This window comes from Oreochromis aureus, linkage group 18 (genome assembly GCF_013358895.1).
Source record: "Oreochromis aureus strain Israel breed Guangdong linkage group 18, ZZ_aureus, whole genome shotgun sequence".
Classification (NCBI taxonomy): domain Eukaryota; kingdom Metazoa; phylum Chordata; class Actinopteri; order Cichliformes; family Cichlidae; genus Oreochromis; species Oreochromis aureus.
This window is the reverse complement of record NC_052959.1, coordinates 29,690,508-29,712,654: the sequence shown is the minus strand read 5'-3', so window position 1 is coordinate 29,712,654 and position 22,147 is coordinate 29,690,508. Positions and strand designations below refer to the sequence as shown.

The 22,147-nt window shown below is 39.8% G+C and overlaps 1 protein-coding gene across 3 annotated transcripts in view; it reads left to right on the top strand.

Moving 5' to 3' along the window:
- The first annotated feature begins 16,892 nt into the window (after window positions 1-16,892).
- esyt2a (extended synaptotagmin-like protein 2a) overlaps window positions 16,893-22,147 on the top strand; it is a 52,491-nt gene continuing 47,236 nt past the window's right edge. The window contains exons 1-2 of one of the 3 annotated variants that reach the window (XM_031754371.2): window positions 16,893-17,104; window positions 18,304-18,688. In XM_031754371.2, the coding sequence (XP_031610231.2) occupies window positions 18,311-18,688 (378 nt within the window). In that variant the 5' untranslated portion in view covers window positions 16,893-17,104; window positions 18,304-18,310. The remainder of the gene's footprint in view (window positions 17,105-18,303; window positions 18,689-22,147) is intronic. The other 2 variants (XM_031754369.2, XM_031754372.2) reach the window with 2 other exon arrangements.

Below are 22,147 nucleotides of genomic sequence, written 5' to 3'. Positions count from 1 at the left end.
GCCCACTGGAGGGTGTTTTGTAAGTACTGCTCCTTCTGTTCCATTGGTCATAAAGGAGCAGATACTGGTCCTGCTGCTGGGTTGATGCCTGTTCTTCTGTAGCAGTCAGTCTCCTGTTCTAGGAGACACCGTAAAATTTCATATGGATGTACCATCCTGAAGGAGGTGGCGTACTTTTCATGCTACCAGTACTACAGTACATCATACATATATATATATATATTATTCCAGCACAGTTGGTGTGGAGCGGAATAAACGGCTGTTCTATTCTGTTCTATTTTCATGATGTCATGAACTGGTGGAAATATGAGAATGTGACCCAAGAGCAGCCTCAATACACGAGTTGAACTATTTACAAGGTTTATTTAATAACTGTGAACTTAAACAAGAACATGGTTAGAAACTGAAACTTAAACAGGGGACCTACAGCCGAGGAAGGTTGAAAGCGGAGAAACGCTAAAACACAGGGAGCGGACGGAGAGCCAAGGAACTGGGAGCTCTGCAACAGAGGAGAGGGAGGTTACCGGGCAGGAAGGCAAGAGAATGACCAGAGGTGAGTACGTACTCCCGTGGGGTGTGCTTACTTGCAGATTGCAGATGGTGAGTCCTGCAGTAGGTGTCTCTGAGAGTGTCCAGTAGGGTGAGCACAGTGAAGGAGGATATCCAGTGATATCCAGAGGAGTGATGACACGCAGAAGGGCAGTCAGGTGAATATGAGGTCAGTATGGAAGTCCTTAGTTTGATATCTGACTGTAGTAGTTGGAGCAATTCGGACCAGCACTGAAGTTTGAAAGTGGCAGGAGGACAATTTGGTAGGAACTGAGGACAGAGAGCAGCATTAGATACAGGACAGAGGACCATGGAGCTCAACACTGGGAAGCCAAATTACTACCAGAGCAAGACGAACTGGTGATGAGAACCAGACAGTGCTGGTTTAAAAATCCTCCTTCTGATTGCTCCTGGATGAGGAGCAGGTGGAACATCCTCCAACTCCACCTTGGAGGATGGTCCAGACACCTCTCGCACACCTGAAAAAATCCAGACACTCTCGCGGAACATGACACTTGAGCAGTGTACCATTTTTTCCTTATGAAAGTAAAACACACATACACTCTGTCAAAGGAACCCTCGATCTGTGGGGAAAAGGCAGCCGTCATCCCTGCCCCACATGGGCGGAGCTATCTGGGCTAGTTGTTAGTCTTGCTCTCATCGCATGATTCCCTGTGTGTAATTCTATTTCTCCTCGTATCTCTATTGACTCCACCAACCCCTGATCACTCCCTGACATTCACCTTTTCAGGAACACCGTTTCTCCTGCTACTGATATGGATTAAACTCACCCACCGGATCAGCACCACTGCTCCTTCTGCCTGCCCACCAACTCATCAGTAACTCCTGGATCCAAGGATTCTCCTCCAACTCCCCTTTGGTTCCCTGAGTTCTACTTCCTTCCCTGAGTTCCCTGCTCCACATGACCAATCCTCTCCTTCTCTAGATCCAGCCAGCCCTTATGCTGCCTGCCTCCACTCCACTATGTCCACTCCTATCTCTCTCCCAGTTAAAGTCTTTTCCAAGTGACCCTTAGTTTCCTTTTACACATATTTAAGAAATTATTGTTTTTCTCAGTTTTTTTGTTAAAGTGAATAAAGTATCGCAAAGCTTCTTCTGTGTCCCACTGTCTTGCCCGAGTCCCGCACTTGAGTCCAACTAAGTAAGTTGCAAAATATGACAGACTCCCTTTTAAAACTTTAGATAACTGGACCTAATCCCAAACATGAATTCTTCTGCCATCCAAATGGCTCAGTGTTAAAAATATTGACTTGGCTGCTTAGTAAAAGGCTTTAGAAATAATTTCACACCAGAATAATTTGGACTGACTCAAGAATAAAAAGTTTTAAATTCACCACAAAGACGTTGGACAATTAAGTAAGCAGACTATTTTAATTCTTGTCTGTTCTTTAGCAAATTCCTTTCTTCCAAATTATACTATTAAAAAATCCACGCCACATTGTGAGAATGAATTACTTGAATTTGACAACTTTTATTACATCCACTGTTTCTAACAGCAGGGAACAGTTTGTTCATCACACAGCCCTTATGTCTTTTTCTTATATTTGTGTCTGTTTCCACTGCAGTGAATGGATGTTTTTATATAATACATTTTCAATTCACACACAGACTCACAGCTGCACTGGGTAGTGATTAAACAACTTTGTCATCATCTCTCAAAGTTTTTATCCTTTACTACTACAGTTTTCATCTTAGTTCTGACCTCTGGAATCATTTAAGTCTACGGTTAACTATTAACCGCTGTCTTCAGCATTAAAGCAGTGTTTTCTTGGCCCATATATTACCTCACCTCACCTCCTTCAATGTGTATTGCCATCATCATTAAAGAGTGATGTTCCAATGAATATGATATCAATAAGCATCACAAATCCCCACTTACAAAAAACAAGAATACTGTGTTTGTGCTTTCTGTCGTTACCAAGTGGGAAAAAAGAGCTTTAGTCTAAACCAAGATGAATCAGACTGCCTTCAAAGTGCACAAGAAAAAAATTCAGAGGTAATAATAATAATAATAATAATAATAATAATAATACATTTTATTTGAAAGCGCCTTTCAAAACACTGAAGGACACTGTACACAGCAGAGTAATAAAAGCAACATAAAAGCAAGCAGTTTACACAATCATAAAAGCACAAGACATAAAACAAATTTAAAATGAACAAGTGAGTTTTGAGTTGGGACTTAAAGAGAAAGAAGGAGGTGATACTTCTTAAATCAGGGGGTAGGGAATTCCAGAGTCGAGGAGCAGAGCAGCTGAATGCCCTGCTCCCCATGGTGGCAAGACGGGGAGAGGCGACAGAGAGAGAAAGAGAAGAAGATCTGAGACACCGAGATGGGATGGTGATCTGAACCAGATCAGAGAGATATGGAGGGGAGAGATGGTGAATAGCCTTAAATGTATACAAGAGTATTTTGAAATTGATATTTGTCCGGGAGCCAATGAAGCTGCTGCAGGACAGGAGTGATGTTGTGGATAGCAGGGGTCCTGGTCATAGTACGAGCAGCAGAGTTCTGGGCGCGTTGGAGCTTGTGGATGGATTTTTGAGTAAGACCAAAAAGAAGAGAGTTGCAGTAATCGATCGGGGAAGTAACAAGGCTGTGAACAAGAATGGCAGTGGCATGTGGGGTGAGAAAAAGATGATTAACGTTGCACAATTGAAAATATGCAGACTGAGTAAGATACTACTGTAACTCACTCTTATTTGGCCTTACACAAAAATCCATCAATAATCTTCAACGTGTCCAGAACTCTGCTGCCCGTATTATTACTAGGATGCCCTCTACCCACCGCATCACCCCTATCCTGAAGCACCTTCCCTGGCTCCCGGTTAAACTTCACATTAATTTTAAAATACTCCTTCATACATTTACGGCTATTCATTCTCTCTCCCCACCATACTTCTCTGATTTAGTACAGATCTCCATCCCATCCTCAGATCCTCCTCTTCTCTTCTTCTATTACCATGGGGGGCGGGGCTTTTAGTCGCGTTGCCCCTCGACTTTGGAATTCCTGACCCCCTGACCTCGGAAACATCAGTTCATTCCCTCTTTTTAACACTTTTTAACCCACCTTTTCAAGATACTCTATATAAGTTCTCCATGCTCTTAAACTTTCTTTTATTATTGTGTTCATTTCCTGTTTTTATGCTTGTCTTATTTGTCTTTTATTTTATTTATCATTATGAATATAGCCAGCAGTGATAGCTGTTACATGGTGCAACAGTGACAGACGGATAATCATATCTGTATTTATAAATAACATACTCAGGGCGGCTTTTTTTTACCATCTTTATCTTCTGATGCAGGGAAATTATAGAAAAAAAGTTTATAAAAATAGAAATAGAAAAAAATGTTTGGTCCTCATGTGGGATGCCATGCTGAGATAATTTACCATAATGTGCCATGAAAGTTGGGAAAGAACAAAGAATGCTCAGTAAACCTGCATGTAAGAAAGGCAGGAACACACTTTTACCATGAGTAACACCAAATAACTTTTCTTTGTTTATTAGAAAGCCTGACAGGGCACCTTTCATGGTTAATGTTCAGAAAAACCCAAACTTTTTTGAGAACATGACTGAAGCAGGAGAAAGGTCACATATTAAAAAAACAGAAAAAGAACAACACTGACTCTTGATAGAAGACATGATAATCAGTGGCCAGTACTTTGTATATCAATCAATGACCTCCTCACAAAGAGGCTACGACCCTTCAACCTTCCTTATTCACTAATTATGTAACATTCAGCATTCGCTTGTCTTTAAACAAAGACTTGAAGTGAACTGTGAACACTGAAACCATTTGGACTTTTTTGTTTATATTTGTAATTAACTGGCCCTCATTGCCCACTGTGAAGTGCAATTCACAGTTCCCCCACTTCTCTCATTACCATTACAACAGTGACACTTGCAATCAGGCATCTTTTCATCCCCACCACATTTTTATGCTGTGAATACAATCAGAGCTATAGAAAGATGTTGTGTAACGCACAACAGGCGAAGCAGAACAATGGGTCAAACTGGGGCCTGCTTGTTCACATGTGAAGAGGGTAGTGTGATCCTACCAAACTGCAAAGTCTGACTACATCCACTCATCTTCCTCGTAACAACTTGTAATGCTCTCATCCTACTTTTTCTTCCACTGGATGGATGGATGGATGGATGGATGGATGGATGGCTGGATGGATGGATGGATGGATGGATGGATCTTGTGTTTACATTTAGCCTTTTCTGCAAAATATTTAAAAATGTCATCCCCTGTATTCTTTCAGCTGATAACGATAGAAAATCACTTGTTGAGCAGTCTGCTCTGAGTGGTATCAGCACGTCTCCCCCGGTGCATCTCATACTGCCCATTTCAGTGACTGCTCTTGCTCCCCTTGTCAGACCAAAATGCACAACAAAGGATGGATTTGGGGAAAAAAATAAGTTCACAGGCAGCAAGCTGAGTCATAACACAGGAAACAGGCACAGGCGAAGCATGAGTGAGAGACAAATTGCTTGAAAGGTATGGTACAAAGCAACACAGTCAAAATGGCAATGTGACAACTTAAAGGGGAGCACCAACCCGTCCCTACTGGTTGCTTGTTATGTTGGTTTCCACCATGGAAATGTGGACGTTATTGAGAATAAGAGGAGGATACTTTTCATTCATGTTCTGTAAACTGCTCCTTTATAATTGCAGCGTCTGTTTTTCCAGTGTTAGAAGTGGGTCGAGACCGTAGCTAACAACAAATACACCGCCTGACTCAAATTACTACAGCTCTGACCTTTTAGGTGAAATTAGTTTGGTGCCTCTGACCCTCACATGAAGGTACATGGATTTATACCCCACCACCAGAGGGTTTGAGAAATTAATCATTGTCAGCATTTTGGGCAAACTGGCCATTTGGACACTCCAAAAGAAAAAGTGCCGCAGTGTATTTCAGCAGGAGGAAACTAAATAATTTTTATACATGCATCACCCTGAATCTGCTCTATGTGTTTTTTCATTACCTTAAATATTTAAAAAAAAAAATATCGATTTTTTTGCATATCTAAAGTTAATTTGTGTATCTGCTGCAATAAAATGTCTTTCCATTTGTAGGTTGCTTGTTGCCATATTTTCTATGCTACTAATGATTGGAGTGGTCATGTTCTCTACATAGCTATGGGTAATACATATGTTCAGATATATGATAATCACTGAAATGACAATAAGTACTATAAATACAGAGTTTGACAGAAAAACTGAAAACTAATAAACTTGGGGAGAAAAATATTTTTTCAACTTTATTAAGATGGTTAAACTAAAAATTTAGTGTAAAGCTATGACGGTCACACAGGTATGTGATGCAAATATGGGCAACACTGTAATTTTGGCAAAGCTGATATTCAAATATTGAGTGTTTTTCACTGTATAGAGTGAAGGGGATGAAGTGTTTTCCTCATTCTGTAACATTCAGGAACAAATGACCGTCCCAGATAGTGTAATGACCCCCATAGGTTAACACAACAGCAACCAATTTTGCTGTTTCCAAGAAGTCATTTTTGCTTCATCGGTTTTGTGTAGCAGATGGCTTTAATAATAATTATCATCCTCTTGACACTCATGTCAGAGGACACAAGTCAGAGAACCAGAAGGAAATATTCAAAATAAAATTAACAAGTTCTTACCAGAAAGTGGATCCAAAGCAAAAAAAAAAAAAAAAGTGAGATAATAATAATACTAACAATAATAATAACAATCATCATCATTATCATCATGTATTACATAAAATCAGATGATTTTATAGACTGGTATGGCAACTGCTGTCAGTTGTGTCATCATGCCTTCCGTGTTTCAGTGGTCCTCTGGGATCAGTCAAGGCGAGCTGAGCTGAGCTGAGCTGAGCTGGAGCAGCTGAAAAGGAGCCGGCTGAGCCGAGCTGACGAGGCTGAAACAGCCTCTGTTCTGTATATAGATATAAACAAAGGGAAACTCGCACTCCAAGCGCAGTGACGTCTGGTCTGTGTCGTACCGGGGCCTTCCTACAACAACAAACCTGTTATATGCTTAAGTATTGACTGCTATGCCGATCCAGCTTGGTTGCTATGATGTCTAAGAGGAGCTCCTCCTCTTAGTCGTGGAGAACATTCTTGTTATCCGGTCTGGAAGACTGGCAAGCACGAGAGAACACACACACCTCCACCACTGAAAGTCCAGTTTACAGCCAGTCACAGAGCTGGACTTCCTAATTAGTTTATTCATTCTGTTGGTGTTTCCTGCTCTGCTGCTGTTCTCCCAGCAGACCACAGCTAAGTACACTGCACCTGCCACAGCTGAGTGATAGAAACTCCATCATTCTGCTGCTCAAGCTGAAGGATCTCAGCTTCCTTAGGAAATAGAGTCTGCTCAGTTCCTCCTTGTATACTGCCTCTATGTTGAGCTGCTTCAGTTCAGCCTGTACTGTAGTCGCTGTGGGTACTTGTTCTCCTTCACACCACCAACATCCTCCCTCAGGAGAGACACGGGCTGTGTAGCTGTACTTTTTGAAGTCAGTCGCTCTCTCGGGTCTTTCTCACATTCAGAAGGAAATGATTTCTCCCACACCACTCCACAAAATCAACCATTAGTGCTCTGTTCTCCTCCTGCCCATCACTAATACATCAAACCACTGCAGAATCATCAGAGTATTTCTGTAGTTGCTATAACCTGACATCCTAGGATATGAGGCAGACAGACATGGAGCAGGGTACATTTTAAGCCCAGTTGCATGATGGGAGACAGAATTAACTTTATTTTTCACATGCAACTTTTGCTTTTGAGACAGATATTTTATACATAATGGAACCGAAAGAGTTTCATGCTGATAAGTAAGCTGCATGATATTTTATATATTTCCCAAAATAGCTCCTGGTCTGTAACCATTTTTACATATTGGACCAGTCCATGCACTAGTCCTGACAGAATCACAAACTTCGGCTTTTATTGTAATTCCAGCTGGAATCATCACACTAGTTTTTTTCTTCCTCACTGTAGATTTTCCACTGCACATAGCATTTATAGAAAGTGTCTTTAAAGGTCAACTTTAAAGGGGAACTGGCTGATGAAGCATGTCATCCATTCAGCTAAAATGTCGCTTCAAACTTCTACGTCCGGATTTAGTGGGGATTACCAGAACCCCCCTCAATCCTCCATTATACATACACTCGCAGCTGTGTACATGGTTTCTACCTTGTATAGTGAGCTAATGAAAGCAGAGCCAGGATGAAGTGGCACATATTTACACAAAGCCGGGGACCATCGGGAGCTCTGCTGTGAGCAAAAGTATCAACAGTGCATTACAACAAGCAGGCACAAAAATGTAAAACAGCCGTCCAACTGCTTCAGCTGCTTTATGGCTTGTGTATAATCCAGATTTTAAACAGTTTGGCTGCACAAAATGTGCCTTCCTGATACAGATGTGGGGGAATGCATCATCCTGTCTTTTAATTTATTTCTTTTTTCTTTTTTTTTTACTTTTAAAAGTCTCTCTTCTCCTCTTGAAGATTTGAGGCCAAGGTTCAGTGGAGCTCACCAAAAAAATGATGTGATGTAACGATAAAAACTAATTAAAATGACAATGGTATTGATAAATTTGCTCATATAAATTGTTTTTAATGTAACAGGATTTGATTAAAAAATAAGATTATTTCAGGCGTGTTATTTAATGAAAATAGGCTCAATTTAATCAATCATTTATCTCAGTTATGAACTTTGCATTGATGTCATGGTGCAAGAGAAGGACTGAAGGACGAAACTTTATAAATCAGAAGTTTTAAATTCATGAACAGCCAAACTTATCTGTTATGACCCACTACCTCCATTCATGTCAAACTAGTGTCTTGAATTCAACAAGGAGTTCACTGTGCTCAAATGGCCACCTCAGTCAGCTGATCTCAATCTAATAAAGCACCTTTGGGAGCTGATGGAACAGAAGATTCACATCATAGCTGTACAGCCAACAGGTCCGCAGTAACTGTGTGATGTCGTCATATCCATATGGACCAAAAATTCTGATGTTTCCAGCATCTTATTGAATCGATGGCACACAAAAAAATGAGGCAGTTCTGAAGGCAAAGGGGGTCTAACCCCATGTTACATAGGGACACAGAGCTTACATGCATTAGTTTTCTGTGTGAGTTTACAGAGTGCTTGAATGTGTAATCTGGTTTGGAGTGTGCATAATTTTCTCATTACTGAAAACAGCACAGAGGGTTGTTATCTGAAAACAGACACCGGTTTTGCATTTAAATGCAATGATATATATTCTGTATGTATGAGATGAAGGCTTAAAAATAAGAAGAAAAAAAGGTTTTTTCCTTCAAGCTAATGAAACAGTTTGCAGAATTAGAAATTTTGTGCAAGCCCTGCTAAACAATAACATGTGGCACTATTCTTGGAGATAACAGTGTCCAACGCCCCATACGCCCAAACACCAGACACAGGTATCTACCAAGTCAACATAATGTTTGAACCTCCGGGCATTGCTTTCACCAAATTCCCAATCACAATGTGTTTATGTTTTAAGTGATAAAACTGTGTACCAGAGAAAGGAAGAGGAGAGGAACAGGCTCTGTGACAGTTTTATAACACAAGAATGTAGGCAGAAAGAAAACAACTCAGTAGACCTCTGATAATTTACCATCTCCTTCCAACAACCAATATTTCGTTTCTTTTAACCATAACAGCAATTATTCCTTAACCTTTGAGAAAGCTTTTTTTTTTTTTTTTGGCATCGTTGGACCAAAATGGAAAAATCTTCATAGGAAGAAAAAGGTCACATGCTGCTGCTGTCTTCCTGCTGTTCTTTTCTTTAATTAAGAACCGCCACACGGGGTATTGATCATGAATTCTTTTCGGGTCACAAACATTTTTATTCGTATTCCTTTTTTGTGCTGATAATACAGTGGTAATATCGCTGTGTTTGGCAGAGCATATCGAGGGTTCAAATCCGGGTCTGGACTTGCTTACAATAACAAGACCATATTGATCCAACCAAAAGGTCGCACAGCAATTATTCATAAAATACTCTGTGAGTATGTGGACTGCTACCTAAAGCTAACTTTAAACTTAACCCAATCTTAAATAAATTGATGGTTTTGAAATGCACCGAGAAATCCTGCCATCATTAGTATTGTTAGTATTATTCAAAACAGACTATTTCTGCTGTACCTATTTTTTCTCAAGGGGAACTTGGCTTTGAGCTTGAGCTCCTTTCCTGCCTCTTACCACTTTTCTTTCTCCAAACCTGAACGGTGCACACAAACAGGATATGTATTGCTTTGCTGCAGTGGAGTTGCAAATTGCTTGTTTCACACCCTCATTTTGAGAAGCACATTGTTCTGCCTCCTTTTCATCATCCGTGTCTGCCATTACTCCGCCAGCAGTCGAGAAAATGAAATGAGAATAATGACAATCACGGCATATATACCTTTTTTTTTCATGGAGCAAAAAGTGCTCATTGTAATGTCTCAGTTTACTTTGGTCTGCAGTGACCTAAACTGAAGAGTGGATCTTGACCCAAACTAAAAGGGGTCTATGCTGATGTATCCAAGCATCAGAGTGCACGTGGGAGATGGACTGTGAGACCAGCATAAACACAAGATAATCTATTTTATTTATATGGATTTCCTTATAAGAAAACAGTGGCGGTCATAAAATGTGGACAGAAAACTCAGGATAAAACCACAGTGTATCATTAACCTTCTGATGGAAAAAGTCTTATGTGGGCAGCTCTTCTGAGGCTTGAAAACAAGCCCAAGACTAAATGCATGTACACTGCCTATAATAAGGATGCTCACTTGGCCTACATGCACATCAAGTTGTCAGATCTAGTTACAGCCCAGTGGCAAAACTAATCTCATTACCAATATTGGCTGAGAGAGGTGGGACTCAGAGACTTTGTAATAAATATATAAACTCATGTATTGGTATCAGATTAGTGGTGGGGACAATTTCAGGTAATCACAAATTATCCCCAGTCCTGAAAAAGACACCAGAGCGTGACGTTGTCAAGAAATGGCGATAGTCTGTGGATCTGTGTCACCTCTGGGTTGACGTTTTGTAAAAAGTGTCCCTCACATTCAGCTTACCATCACCTTCAAAAAATATCCTTTTGTATCAGCCAAATGTGATTCAGTTCAGTTCAGTTTTATTTATATGGTGCCAAATCACTTCAATAGTATATTTCATTTATATTTCCCTCTACGATAAAAGAGAGAAAACGTATTTTGTTGATATTTCGTTTCTTTCCTTTTCTTTTTTTATATCTATTTACTAACCTTTGCTACTTTCTGAGCATTTACATATTGCTTCTTTATTCTCATTACTTTTTAAACTCGATCTCCTCTCCTCTAATATCCCTGCAGACACAAACACCTACACTTGTGAGTAAATGGAACGTCTAATTAAAACTCACTTCTGTTTGTTTATTCTGCTGCATTTACATGTTCTTTCTCCTTCTTCACGTCTCTCCCGCTGGACTGTGTGACTGTCATGCATAATTTAATACACCTTAATAATGTATATATCATTAATGCCATATAATGAAGAAATAATTGATTTATTCATTACAATGTATGAATGTAACATAAATGTTAGGCCTGTATTACATTAATGTAAGACATTAAATGAGATTTTGTTCACCTCTCTCTGACTGATTTAACAGATCCAGAAACGGCAGCCAAGATCTTTGTGCATCCTTTGTCAAGAGCACAGTCGTAGAAACAGGAGATCTAGCAACCCTCAAGCTCCCCGACCTCTTACAAAGGACCTCAGCTTGAAGGATAAAGACTCCCCGCAGGGCGAGTGGGGTGTTTGTTTCTTTTTTTAAATATAATATTCAAAACACCAGCCCATTGTATCATATGCAGGACCAACTTTATGGAATGTCCTCCAAGTGGCTTTAACTGTTTCATGTTAAGCGTTCATGTTTGGGGTGGCTGTATCTCAGACGGTAGAGCAGGTCATCTACTGATCGAAAGGTTGGTGGTTCGATTCCTGGCTTCCCCTAGTCTGTTTGCCAGAGATACAAACCCCAAATTGCTCTTTGATGCATCCATCGGAGTATGAATGTGTGTGTGAATGTTAGTTAGAAACCACTTGGAAAATGTGCTTGTGTGAATAGGTGAATGCACAAGTTGTATAAAGCACTTTAAGTGCTCAGGAGAGTAGAAAGGCGCTATATAAGACTGAAGATTGGCACTGAAACATGCTAATTATTAAGATAAGAAGAAAAAGTTAATTAATTTGTCACCTGATACCAGATTGTCTACACGTGTGTCTACAGTAGCTGTGATGCTTCAGTTTACAACACTTTCATGACCTCTAGTGGAGAAATGGTTTCTGCCTGCTGCCCAAGTAGGCACTGAGAGCAGCGATGAACTGCACAGGTAAATTTCTTCCACTAGACCTCATAAGGCTGCTAAAACTATCTTCATTTATCTGGGCAGTTTTCTTACCTGCTCTAAATAATGCTGACTAATGGGTTTAGGCTATAAGATTACTATAAGGGATTGGCTCCCGGAAGACAAGCACATTGTATTATATCTTCATTGGCTATTTTAGTGTCACATCAGGTTCATAGGGAAAAAAAATACATACAAAGATGCATAAAATATATCAATGAATTATAAGAGCAAACATAGTTTACATATTTTTATTATGGAAATTGTGTTTGTGCTGTTTGTGTTTGCTTCCATTCATATTTCATGCAAAGGTTAGGGTGACTAAATAAATTTATTTAGATCGCTTGTGCTTATCTGTGTATTCTGCACCATTCGAAGTTGGAATACTGGTAAAAGGCATCTCAGTTGTTTAGATAGCAAACAAAAGTCATATTTTTTTCTATTTTTTATGGATTAACACAAAGAAATTTTAAAATCCATCCATCCATACATACATACATACATACATACATATATCCGTTGTGTGAGCAGCAGTCTAAGCAGTGACACCCCTGACAACAAGGTAATCCTAAGGCACAAGCGTGGCAATCAGTTTTATGAATTTCCACCTTATTGTAGGGGAGAGCTTTGTGCACCTGGATAATCCCAGGAACCATATTGTTGTGGGCAATTTACACCTGATAGGTCCGCCAAGCCAAATTGGTCCTGGGTGAGAAACCAAAACAAAGAGTAAGTCATAAAATCCGTATGAAGAAAAATACAACAAGGGACCTGGTTACCTTGCCTAGGATAGGGTTACCGGGGCCTCACCCTGGAGTTCTACAACCTAGGGTGTAGAACTGTGTGCCATATAAGATAAGATGAGATAAGATAAGATAAGATAAGATAAGATAAGATAAGATAAGATAAGATAAGATAACCTTTATTAGTCCCACATGTGGGAAATTTGTTTTGTTACAGCAGAAAGTGGACAGTGCAAAGTTATATAGCAAAAATTAGAGAACACTGGAATAGAATAAGAATAAGATACTGTACACAACTGTACAGAATATAATAGAATAAAATAAAATACTGTATACAATAGAATAAAATATAATAATATGACATAAACAATAGGATAAAAATAGAATACAAATGCTATATACACTGAGCAAAAATACAACTTTGTCAGAAAAAGAGTATTGATATAGAGTATTGAGTATAGATATACGTAAGCAGTCACTATGAGCAGACCTTCATTTCTTTATAGCTCTCATTCATCATTTGATTTTTTTTTTTTTCAACAAATAATTTGGCCACAACAGCTACAGCAATCTGGAGTGGACCTTATGGTGGCCAGTAATGAACTGTCCATATACCTCATTTTATAAAATTCTAAAATATGTCTTATGGCATAAGTCTGCAATATTTGAAATCTCAAATTTCAACCCTAACTTCTCAGCATACCTATCAACGATTTATTTATGGTTACATGATTTTTCCTTGGAATATCGAGCTTCAGAGTACATCATTTACTTAATTTTTATTCACGTATTTATGATTCTTGAGGCATAAAAAGCTTAAAAATGCTATCTTAGCTTTGTAACACTAACTTTCTTCATCCTTCTCACCACCCCAAGGACGTTTAGTGTTTATGTTCTCTTCACTGCCATCATGCCATGATAATAGTAAATACTGCAGTTATTTTGCTAATTGTGAAAGAGTCTAAATCCATTTTCTATTAGTGTTCATTTGATGTCACCAAAGGGAAAAATTAGAGATTTTATTATAAGGAAGTCCAATGGTCTTGTGGATATATACAGTGATTAAATAGTACCATGCTGATTGCATCCATAGCCATATAAATGATTATCAACAACCTTTTTTTTAAAATTAAGAGGCAATTTCAAAGTGATAGTTCATCAGCCTGACACGCACTAGCTTATTCACAATGTCTTGCTTTCCTGATGGCACACCAGTTAAGAATCACTGATTCAGCTAAATTGTACTTGATGGTAGTGCTGCTGAGCTTCCAGTTGAAACTACTATTGATACAAATGATTGCTTGAGGTAACCTTTGATTGCCACTCTGAGTTCAGCTTGTGTCACGTCATGTGAATCATTTGGAGAGGTAGAAGCTGCTGCTCCATTCTCACTGGCTGTTTCTGGAATTAAAGGTAATGCATTAAGTTGTGATAAGTATATTTTTAAATATGTTAGTCAAGTGTTAGTCAAGTCAAGTGGCTTTATTGTCATTCCAACCATGTGAAGTCGTACAGTACACAGTGACATGAGATAACGTTTCTCCAAGGCCATGGAGCTACATATGACATATAGTAGACAATCAACATAAGACTACATAAAGTGCAAGTCTGCAAAAACTGCAAAAATTGCCCAAAAAAATAAAAAAAATGAACCCAAAACACAACAAAGACAGTTCAACACCAGACAGAACGATACAGACACAAGACAGCGCAGGCACAACAGTGCAATAGAAAAGTGCAATAGAAATGTGCAAGATATAGTGTCACATGTGAAACTATGGCTTTAAGAACTGCTGATAGCAAAACTGTTGTACAAGTTTCTTTTGTAAGACATTTAACAAATCAACTTCCCTTAATTTTCCTTCTCTTCCTCTCATTTCTTTCTTTTCTGCTATGACACTTTGTATATTTACAGTCACCTACATGACCTACGTGGACTACACGATTCTACTTCATTTGTAAGTGGTGAAAGCGCCATCAACACAGCCTCTACTATTTTAGGAAAGTTCAGTCACGTAGCTGGTTTACTTATTTACTTACTTTATTCGATTAATAAGGGACACCAATTAATAAAAAAAAATTTAAAAGACTAACAAAACTTTTCATTCTACGTTTTTCAGTGCCCCTCCTTCATTGCCAGGAGGTCAGAGGGGACAGGTGAGAGGGATTGTAATTAATGAGCTCTCCCCTCTTTTAGTGTCTGGAGTTGGGAAGGAGCAGTGTGTGTGGTGTGGGAGGGAGCTGGAAAGCTGGCTTCCTGGTTCAACACAAGGTGTCGAAGCAGTGGGAAACGCTGTGGGTCAAAATAAAAGAACTGCAACTGACAATCAAACACCTGGTGGGTCCTGATCATTTCACAGTCAGGTTACTAGAAGGCTGCGGCGTAGTTTTAAAATAGTGTTTCAGTAAGTTATAACGTAGACCTGATGCAGAAGTATAATTCAAGTGGAACATCCACATGGATGGCATGACCCAAGGTTTCCCATGAGGTTTCACCATCACACTGTCTCCTCTGGCTTGCATAGTAAATCAAAGTCTCAGGTGTTCCTCAGTAAAGAACGCACACCACCATCCACGTGGTATAAAAAAAAGGGTTCATCAGACCAGACCTTCTTCCTTTGCTCCGTGTTCCAGTTCTGACATGCTCACATTATTGTGGCACTTTGGTCTGTGGGTCAGCATGGGCACCCTGACCGGTCCACGGCTATGCCCCATACACAACAAACTACGATGCATTGTGTATTCTGACACTAGGGGGTGCCCCACAGGGATGCCTTCCCCTTACCCGGTATTGACAAGTCCCTTGATGCTTTGTCAGGTGTCAGCTGGTTTTCAACTTTGGACCTTGCAGCAGGTTATAACCAAGTCCCCTTCTGTATTCCATTTAGGCTGCTTGAGTGGAATAGAATGCCTTTTTAAGTTGTGTAATGCCCCGAGTACATTTCAGAAATTAAGGGATAGAATCTTTGGAGACCAGCACTGTCGGTCATTACTGCTCTACTTGGATGATGTCATTGTGTTCTTTCTACAGTAGAGGAGAATATGAGTTGTTTGGACGTTGTGCTGGGCCATCTGCAGGAAGAAGGTCTCAAAGTAAAGTTGGAACAGTGTTCCTTTTTTCGAGCTATTTGTGTGTGCCTACAAACACCAATAAAATAGAAACCATTTCTAAGTGGAGTCGGTTTCCTTCTTTGGCTCTGCAATCTGCTATTGCTGTTTTGTTGAAAGATTTGCCTAGTTGGCTGCTCCTTTGCATTGTCTAATAGCTGAGCTGACTGGTACTAAGTCCAGGAAACCCTCAAGAAAGGTTTTGTCTGCAGTATGTTGGGGGAGATTAAGCACTTTTGGTGAGGTTTTCTCTCATGCATTTGAGGATAAACACCTGAATATGAGTATAAAACCCCATTTAAGTTGCAGCGAGAACTGCAGTGCGAATCGCGGGTATCTGGTAGCACCCCTTGGGCACTTTTCCCTGGCCTCTCCGAGTTGCCTGTCTTTAACTGAATTAATCAAAGAATTTTGTTGTTTTTAAGCAATATCTGGCGTTTTAATTAAATGTCTTGTAGTCTTAATTTTCAGTTATTTTGTTTAATAAATTATTGATTGCCACGCCTCTGTCTTTGTCAATAACAAACCTGTGTGCCTTCGCAAAAAACGTTTGCACTGGTTAATCTAATATTTCCTGGGGTGTAACCCCACCCCCAGGTGGCGGTGTCGGCACCGTTTAGTTGCCGTTTCAGTTTTCTCCTTCTTCTTGCAGCCACATAACGTTATACCTGATGGTTGAATATATGAGCTGGACTTAGACCTGGGAGGAGATGCCAAGGAGGGCTTTAAATCTAGATTAGGCATGTGACACTTATAGTCACTATTTTATATACAATCACTTTTCTCTATATATACAACGGTAAACCAGTGTTGAACTGGCAAAAAAATCGCAACACTTTATCTGAGCACTTTATGAAAATAGCGAAAGTAAAATGGTCAGTTCAACTGCTTCTAATCCGTCACTACCATGCTAAACTAAGTCTGTTTGAAATTTTATTTTCCAAACTTGAATCTTATCATTTAAAACTAGTTTTCTTTCGGTGTCTGTGGTGGATTTTCCGCCACCGGGTGGCACCCGTGTCTGCTGCAGTGCTGTGCGGTTTGACGCTCCCTCCCTGAAGGAGGCTGACCTCTTTCCCGCGATGACAGTTTCCTGCAGGCTTGCTGAGGCGGACTGCTCGCCCTCACAGTAGGATGTGCTGACGGGGAGCAGGGTTATTAAGAGTTGAGCTTGTCGGCATGCAGTGGACGAAGCTGTCAAAGTGATTATTAATTCATTTTTCAAGGAGCAGCGAATGTCGCAGGTGGATACCGGTGAGTGTGACTCTTCCTTGGCGGTAAGCGAAGAAAAAGAAGTTGTTTTTCGTTGGTGTTTGATGCACGTAGTACTGGTAGGTGAAGTCCTAGCCCTAATACGTGTCACTCTGTGGTGTCAGACTCCATCCAAGAAATGAGGATTTAAGTCTTGCACTATTTAACAGTCAAGTTATGTACGTTTTTATGAATCGTGTAAGTACACTCTGATTTAATCATTGATGCTCTTTTATTCGGCTCGCATATAGCCACATAAAACAACACATTTAGCAGTAAAGAGTGTACTTTAATGACGCCTTCACACTTGCCGGTGTCATCCACTGCAGTGTTTTGGCAGCGCAAGACTGAAGCGAGGACGGTTGAGGCACTTTTCAAAGTTAAAATACTCCCGTAGAAATGCGAGGAGGTGCAATAAATACATGCCGAATTAAAGAGTGACTCTAATTGTCTTCCAGCAGGTAATAAATTCGTTTCTATCTAAAGCGTTCTCTCCCCCTGTTCCTTAGACACAAAAAATGGGCATTTTTGTAAGGGAGTTTTGTGCGAGAGAAAAAGATAAACGACAGCTTAGCCTGTAGTCTGTATTGATTGACACTGCAGGCCAAAAAGAAGATTTTCCCTTCTTGTACAGATTTGTTTAACGGGGATTAGTTTGCAGCTTTAATGTATTTTTCTGTCATTTGCATGCAGGCTACTACAGCCTGCTTGTTGAAGGGGAATTAAGACAACATGGATCCTCTGGAGAAGGCCCATTACTACTGAATTGGACATTTTTATATATATACCAATGCTTTACATTAAAATAAATGTTGCACTTTTTGTACTTGGTCCTAAAACCTTCTAGTTTTTACTTTTGAACATAGAAATTGTGGTTGTTATTACTGAATTCTTTTATTTCACAGGAAGGAAACCAATATTTCTCATCCAGTTTTAATTACTGAAGTCAATCTCTAATTTAAAAAAAATGACTACATAGCAATCGTGGTGTTCATTTGAGGGGATCGTTTCACAGTTTCTTGTGACACTGTTAAGTTTAAAGTTGTTTTATTCCTTTGGGCATAACTGTGTCTGCATTCATCTCTTAGAATTTGGTTTATGCAGATGGAAATCTTGCAGCCACAAGGCCTTTTCTTTGTAGTAAAAAAACAGAGCTTTGTCTGCTTCTGCTTCTGTAGCGTGTGAATAAGCACTAACATTTTCCTGTAATTTACTGTTTTTCCAGAGGGCAAATGAGTAACAAGATGGACGGTTCAGCGGGACAGGGTGCCAAAGCCAATGGCCCCATTGCAGCACCTAACACCCCCACAAGTACAGTGGGTCCACCTCTGTCCCCAGAAGAGCTGGCCGAAGAGCAGCAATCATCCCTGACAGATGTCACTCACATGTGGATTAACTTTGCCAAGACTTTTGCCCTCATATTTCCCATCTACGTCTTGGGATATTTTGAATTCAGCTTTAGCTGGGTTCTGATTGGACTTGCAATGCTTTTCTACTGGAGGAAGAACTATGGCAACAAGGACTACAGGGTAAACCGTGCCTTAGCGTTCCTGCAGCAGGAGGAGAAAGTGGTGAAGCAAAGTGTGCCAACCACAGAGCTGCCACCATGGGTATGTACTGCAGTGTTGTTACAGTCCGTATATTATCACAGTCTTGTTATGGTTTATTTGCTTTCCTATTCTCTCAGGAGTTCTCACAGTCAACACCAAATATAGGATGTCTGCCAAGATGGCTGACATGGATGACTAATTTCCCTGCAGCTCTGCCCACTGATTTTTTTTTTTGTTTTGTTTTGTTTTGGGTCCTTTTTGCTTCCCTACTCAAAATACTTGACAGACATCCCAGCTCACATGCTTGTATGTCCAGTCAAATTATAGGATCAGACAAACGCCCTGTAATTTCCATGTTTGGGATATTTTCTGAAGTCTTGCATGCAAGATGGTACAACGGTATTGACATTTGTTTTCCTCAAAGGAAAGACTGCTGCAGTTTATTGCAGATTAGTTGACCAGAAGTTTTAGCCATACATTTTAATTTAATTCCACTTAAATTCTTGAGCGTTAATAATAAAATGCATAAAAGTTGCTGAATAGCATAGATTTTATTGGCTGAATCTCTGCTAGGTCTTCATGAAGACCTAGCAGGCACATCATCTAAATATAGGGCAGGTTGTGCACACATTGTCTGGTCTGTTTGTTACATCACCTACTTGGAGGTATTTCTCAGATTGTCCATGGAATGATCAAAATGGCATCCAGACTGCAGCATGTCTGACATTTGATACCCTGACTGGGCAAAACAAATTTTGTTGCTTGTTAATGGGGGCCTCATAAATAGCCCCTGGAAAGGTCACATTCTGCCCTTTTGTTGACGGTCCACATCATCAGTCCTAGGATTTAGTCAGCGTTAGGCTCATTTCAGTGTTTTTAAATGTCCAAAGAAGTTGGAGATGTCAGCCAATTAATCTACGTGTGACTTCACAACCCAGTGTGCCCCTGAAGCTTTTTAGGAGAGTCATCAAACCTGTTCTATTTTTCAATTTCTCTGTTCATTCCTGAGATGTTTGGTGTATTTGTCTGTTACGAAATTAGTGTATAAAAGCAGGAGGCAGACTGACTGCATGTCTTTAACATAGCTGTCATTCTCTCCGTTTACCTGATCTTTACTCATAAAATGTGACATTACTATTTATTTCCCATTATACCAGGAGTGGAGATTAGTGTTGGGCATGTGCACACAGGTTCCAATGAGAACTGAGAAACGATGTGAACTCTGCAAATTTGTTCGTTTGGCCCGAGGTGGCAGATAATCCTTAAGAGCACAGTGTTCTCCCATGATGCTTTTTCTTTCGTTTCTCATTATCAAGCTTAACGAAATCCACAAAAAACGTAATGTCATGGTCTGTAATTTCCTTTACTGCAGAAGGTCACATGAAAGCATCTTTTTATGTGGTCATAATGTTGAGAGAATATCATTTTTGTTTTAATTGATTGTCTAGTTTGTCAATGTTCTTTCTGACGTCTAGTGTCCTTTTGGGTTAAAAATGTCATAATGTACTTCAGTTCAGTTCTGTTTTTATTATATAGAGCCAGAATAAAATCCTGATAAAATCTGATGAGCCCCTGTGAGCAAGAACTTGGTGATGATGGAGAGGAAGAACTTCTCTTTAACAGGAAAAACTCTCTGGTAGGACTGGGCTCAAGGAGGAGGAAAGCTTTTTGTAACTACTCGTTGGTGAGATGTTGGGAAAACAGTTACAGAAAAGAGATACTTATAGGGCCACTGATTTTTCTAAGAAAAAAAATCAATGGCCTGATTAGCATATTGAGCACCTTGGTGTGTGTATTTGAATCCTGACGAGGACTTGATAGATCTCTGCACTGCATGCTCATCCTGTAGTGACTTATCAATCCTTTTTTTTGACTTTCCCTCGTTTTGACTGGGGGAAATGATTAAGAAAAAAGTGTCATGCTGACCATTAAATGAGACCATAAACTTATTAGAAATGTGTTTACCGAGGTCATCGATCAACTGAGCCAAATTCGTGCCTTCCCATAGACCTCTGTACAATTAGACTTGTGCAACCAGAGGAGTCAACCCCTGCTGGCCATTAGAATTCATATTAAGGGACTTTTTACATTAGCTTCATTTTTCAGATACAAAAGCTCTGGCCATCTTGTGTCCAAACTTTATGCTAGCAGACCGTGGCTGACTTACCAAGCACGGGCTCAAGGATCGCTTGTTAGCTTGTTAGTAGTAGCAGTAGTTACAATACTACGTTCACTATTGATAGTTCTACATGAAGATAAGCTCCACTCTTGTCTGTGTACAGCCTTCCTTTCTTCTTTAATACAACAAAAAGAAATGAGGCACATCCTTCTTTGTGTGTTAAAGTATGAAGGAGGTACAAAAATAACACAAAGGAATTGTCCAATAAATACTAAAGCATTCATCCAATTCTTCAACCCTATCATGTTTATAATAAGAGATTTGTAATAAGAGATTAACAGATTAATAGCTGTCACTTATTATTACTTATAACAGTAACAAACGTTCACGCTGTATACCTGTGTTTTTCCACACTTGCAAACTGCACAGTTCATCAGCCATCCTTTCCAAGGCTTCTGTGATTTGAAACCCGCTGACACTGTAATGAAGAGGCTTCCATTTTGCTGTCACATTTACTATTATCGATGATGATGCCAGAGTAGGAACTGTAAGAGGCTGAGTGGATGGCAGGATGCCAGGCAGACCCAAACACGGCCCCCCTCCCGTCACAGAGCAATCCATCAACACATCCATTATCACGCAAAAATGATGCCCGGCAATAACAATAGGTGAAAAATAAAAGCTTACCTGCACGCAGAAAGATCAGTGGATTAGAGCAGCTGTGTGGAAACCGCATGTTTTCTCTGTGGAACCTTTAAGTAACTTTGTGTTTAAGAAGAAAATGGGAAACCAGTGAATGGATGTTAAAGTATTTACATGTCCTAGTGATAATCGGCAACAGTGGGACATAATCAGCTGTGAACTTTGACCTCTAAAACAGACACGGTCTGTCGCTGCCTGTCATGCAAGATAGTTTATCTACGTCACGTAGATAAACTACGTCACCTATGTCACATTAACCCCCAAACTAAATGATTAGGAGCTCACTGCAAGTCCTGAGACATCATAGAGGAAAAAGTGAAACAGTTTTCTTAGCTTGTTCTTTTCTCAAAGGGCAACATTAAATCTTCATACTGAATTATTTAAGCAGCAGACCAAAATCTGGGCATGTAAGAAACTAGAAACAAGGGTTGTTTCTTTTTGAGTTGATTAATTGTTAATTTGTTCAAGTATTTCTGTCAGACAGGCAAGTCCTGCATCAGCCCAAGCCTATCGTAGCATAAATAAGTGATAATTCAGGGTGACTTGGTTCAGCCTCAACTATAAACTTTATCAAAAAGTTTCAAACCTATTCTTAAAAAATCGAGAGGGTGTCTGCCTCCCAAATCCAAACTGGGAGCTGGTTCTGATCTCTGAAGGCTCTGCGTCCCGTGCTTTGGAAGCAAAGCGTCAGAAAGGCA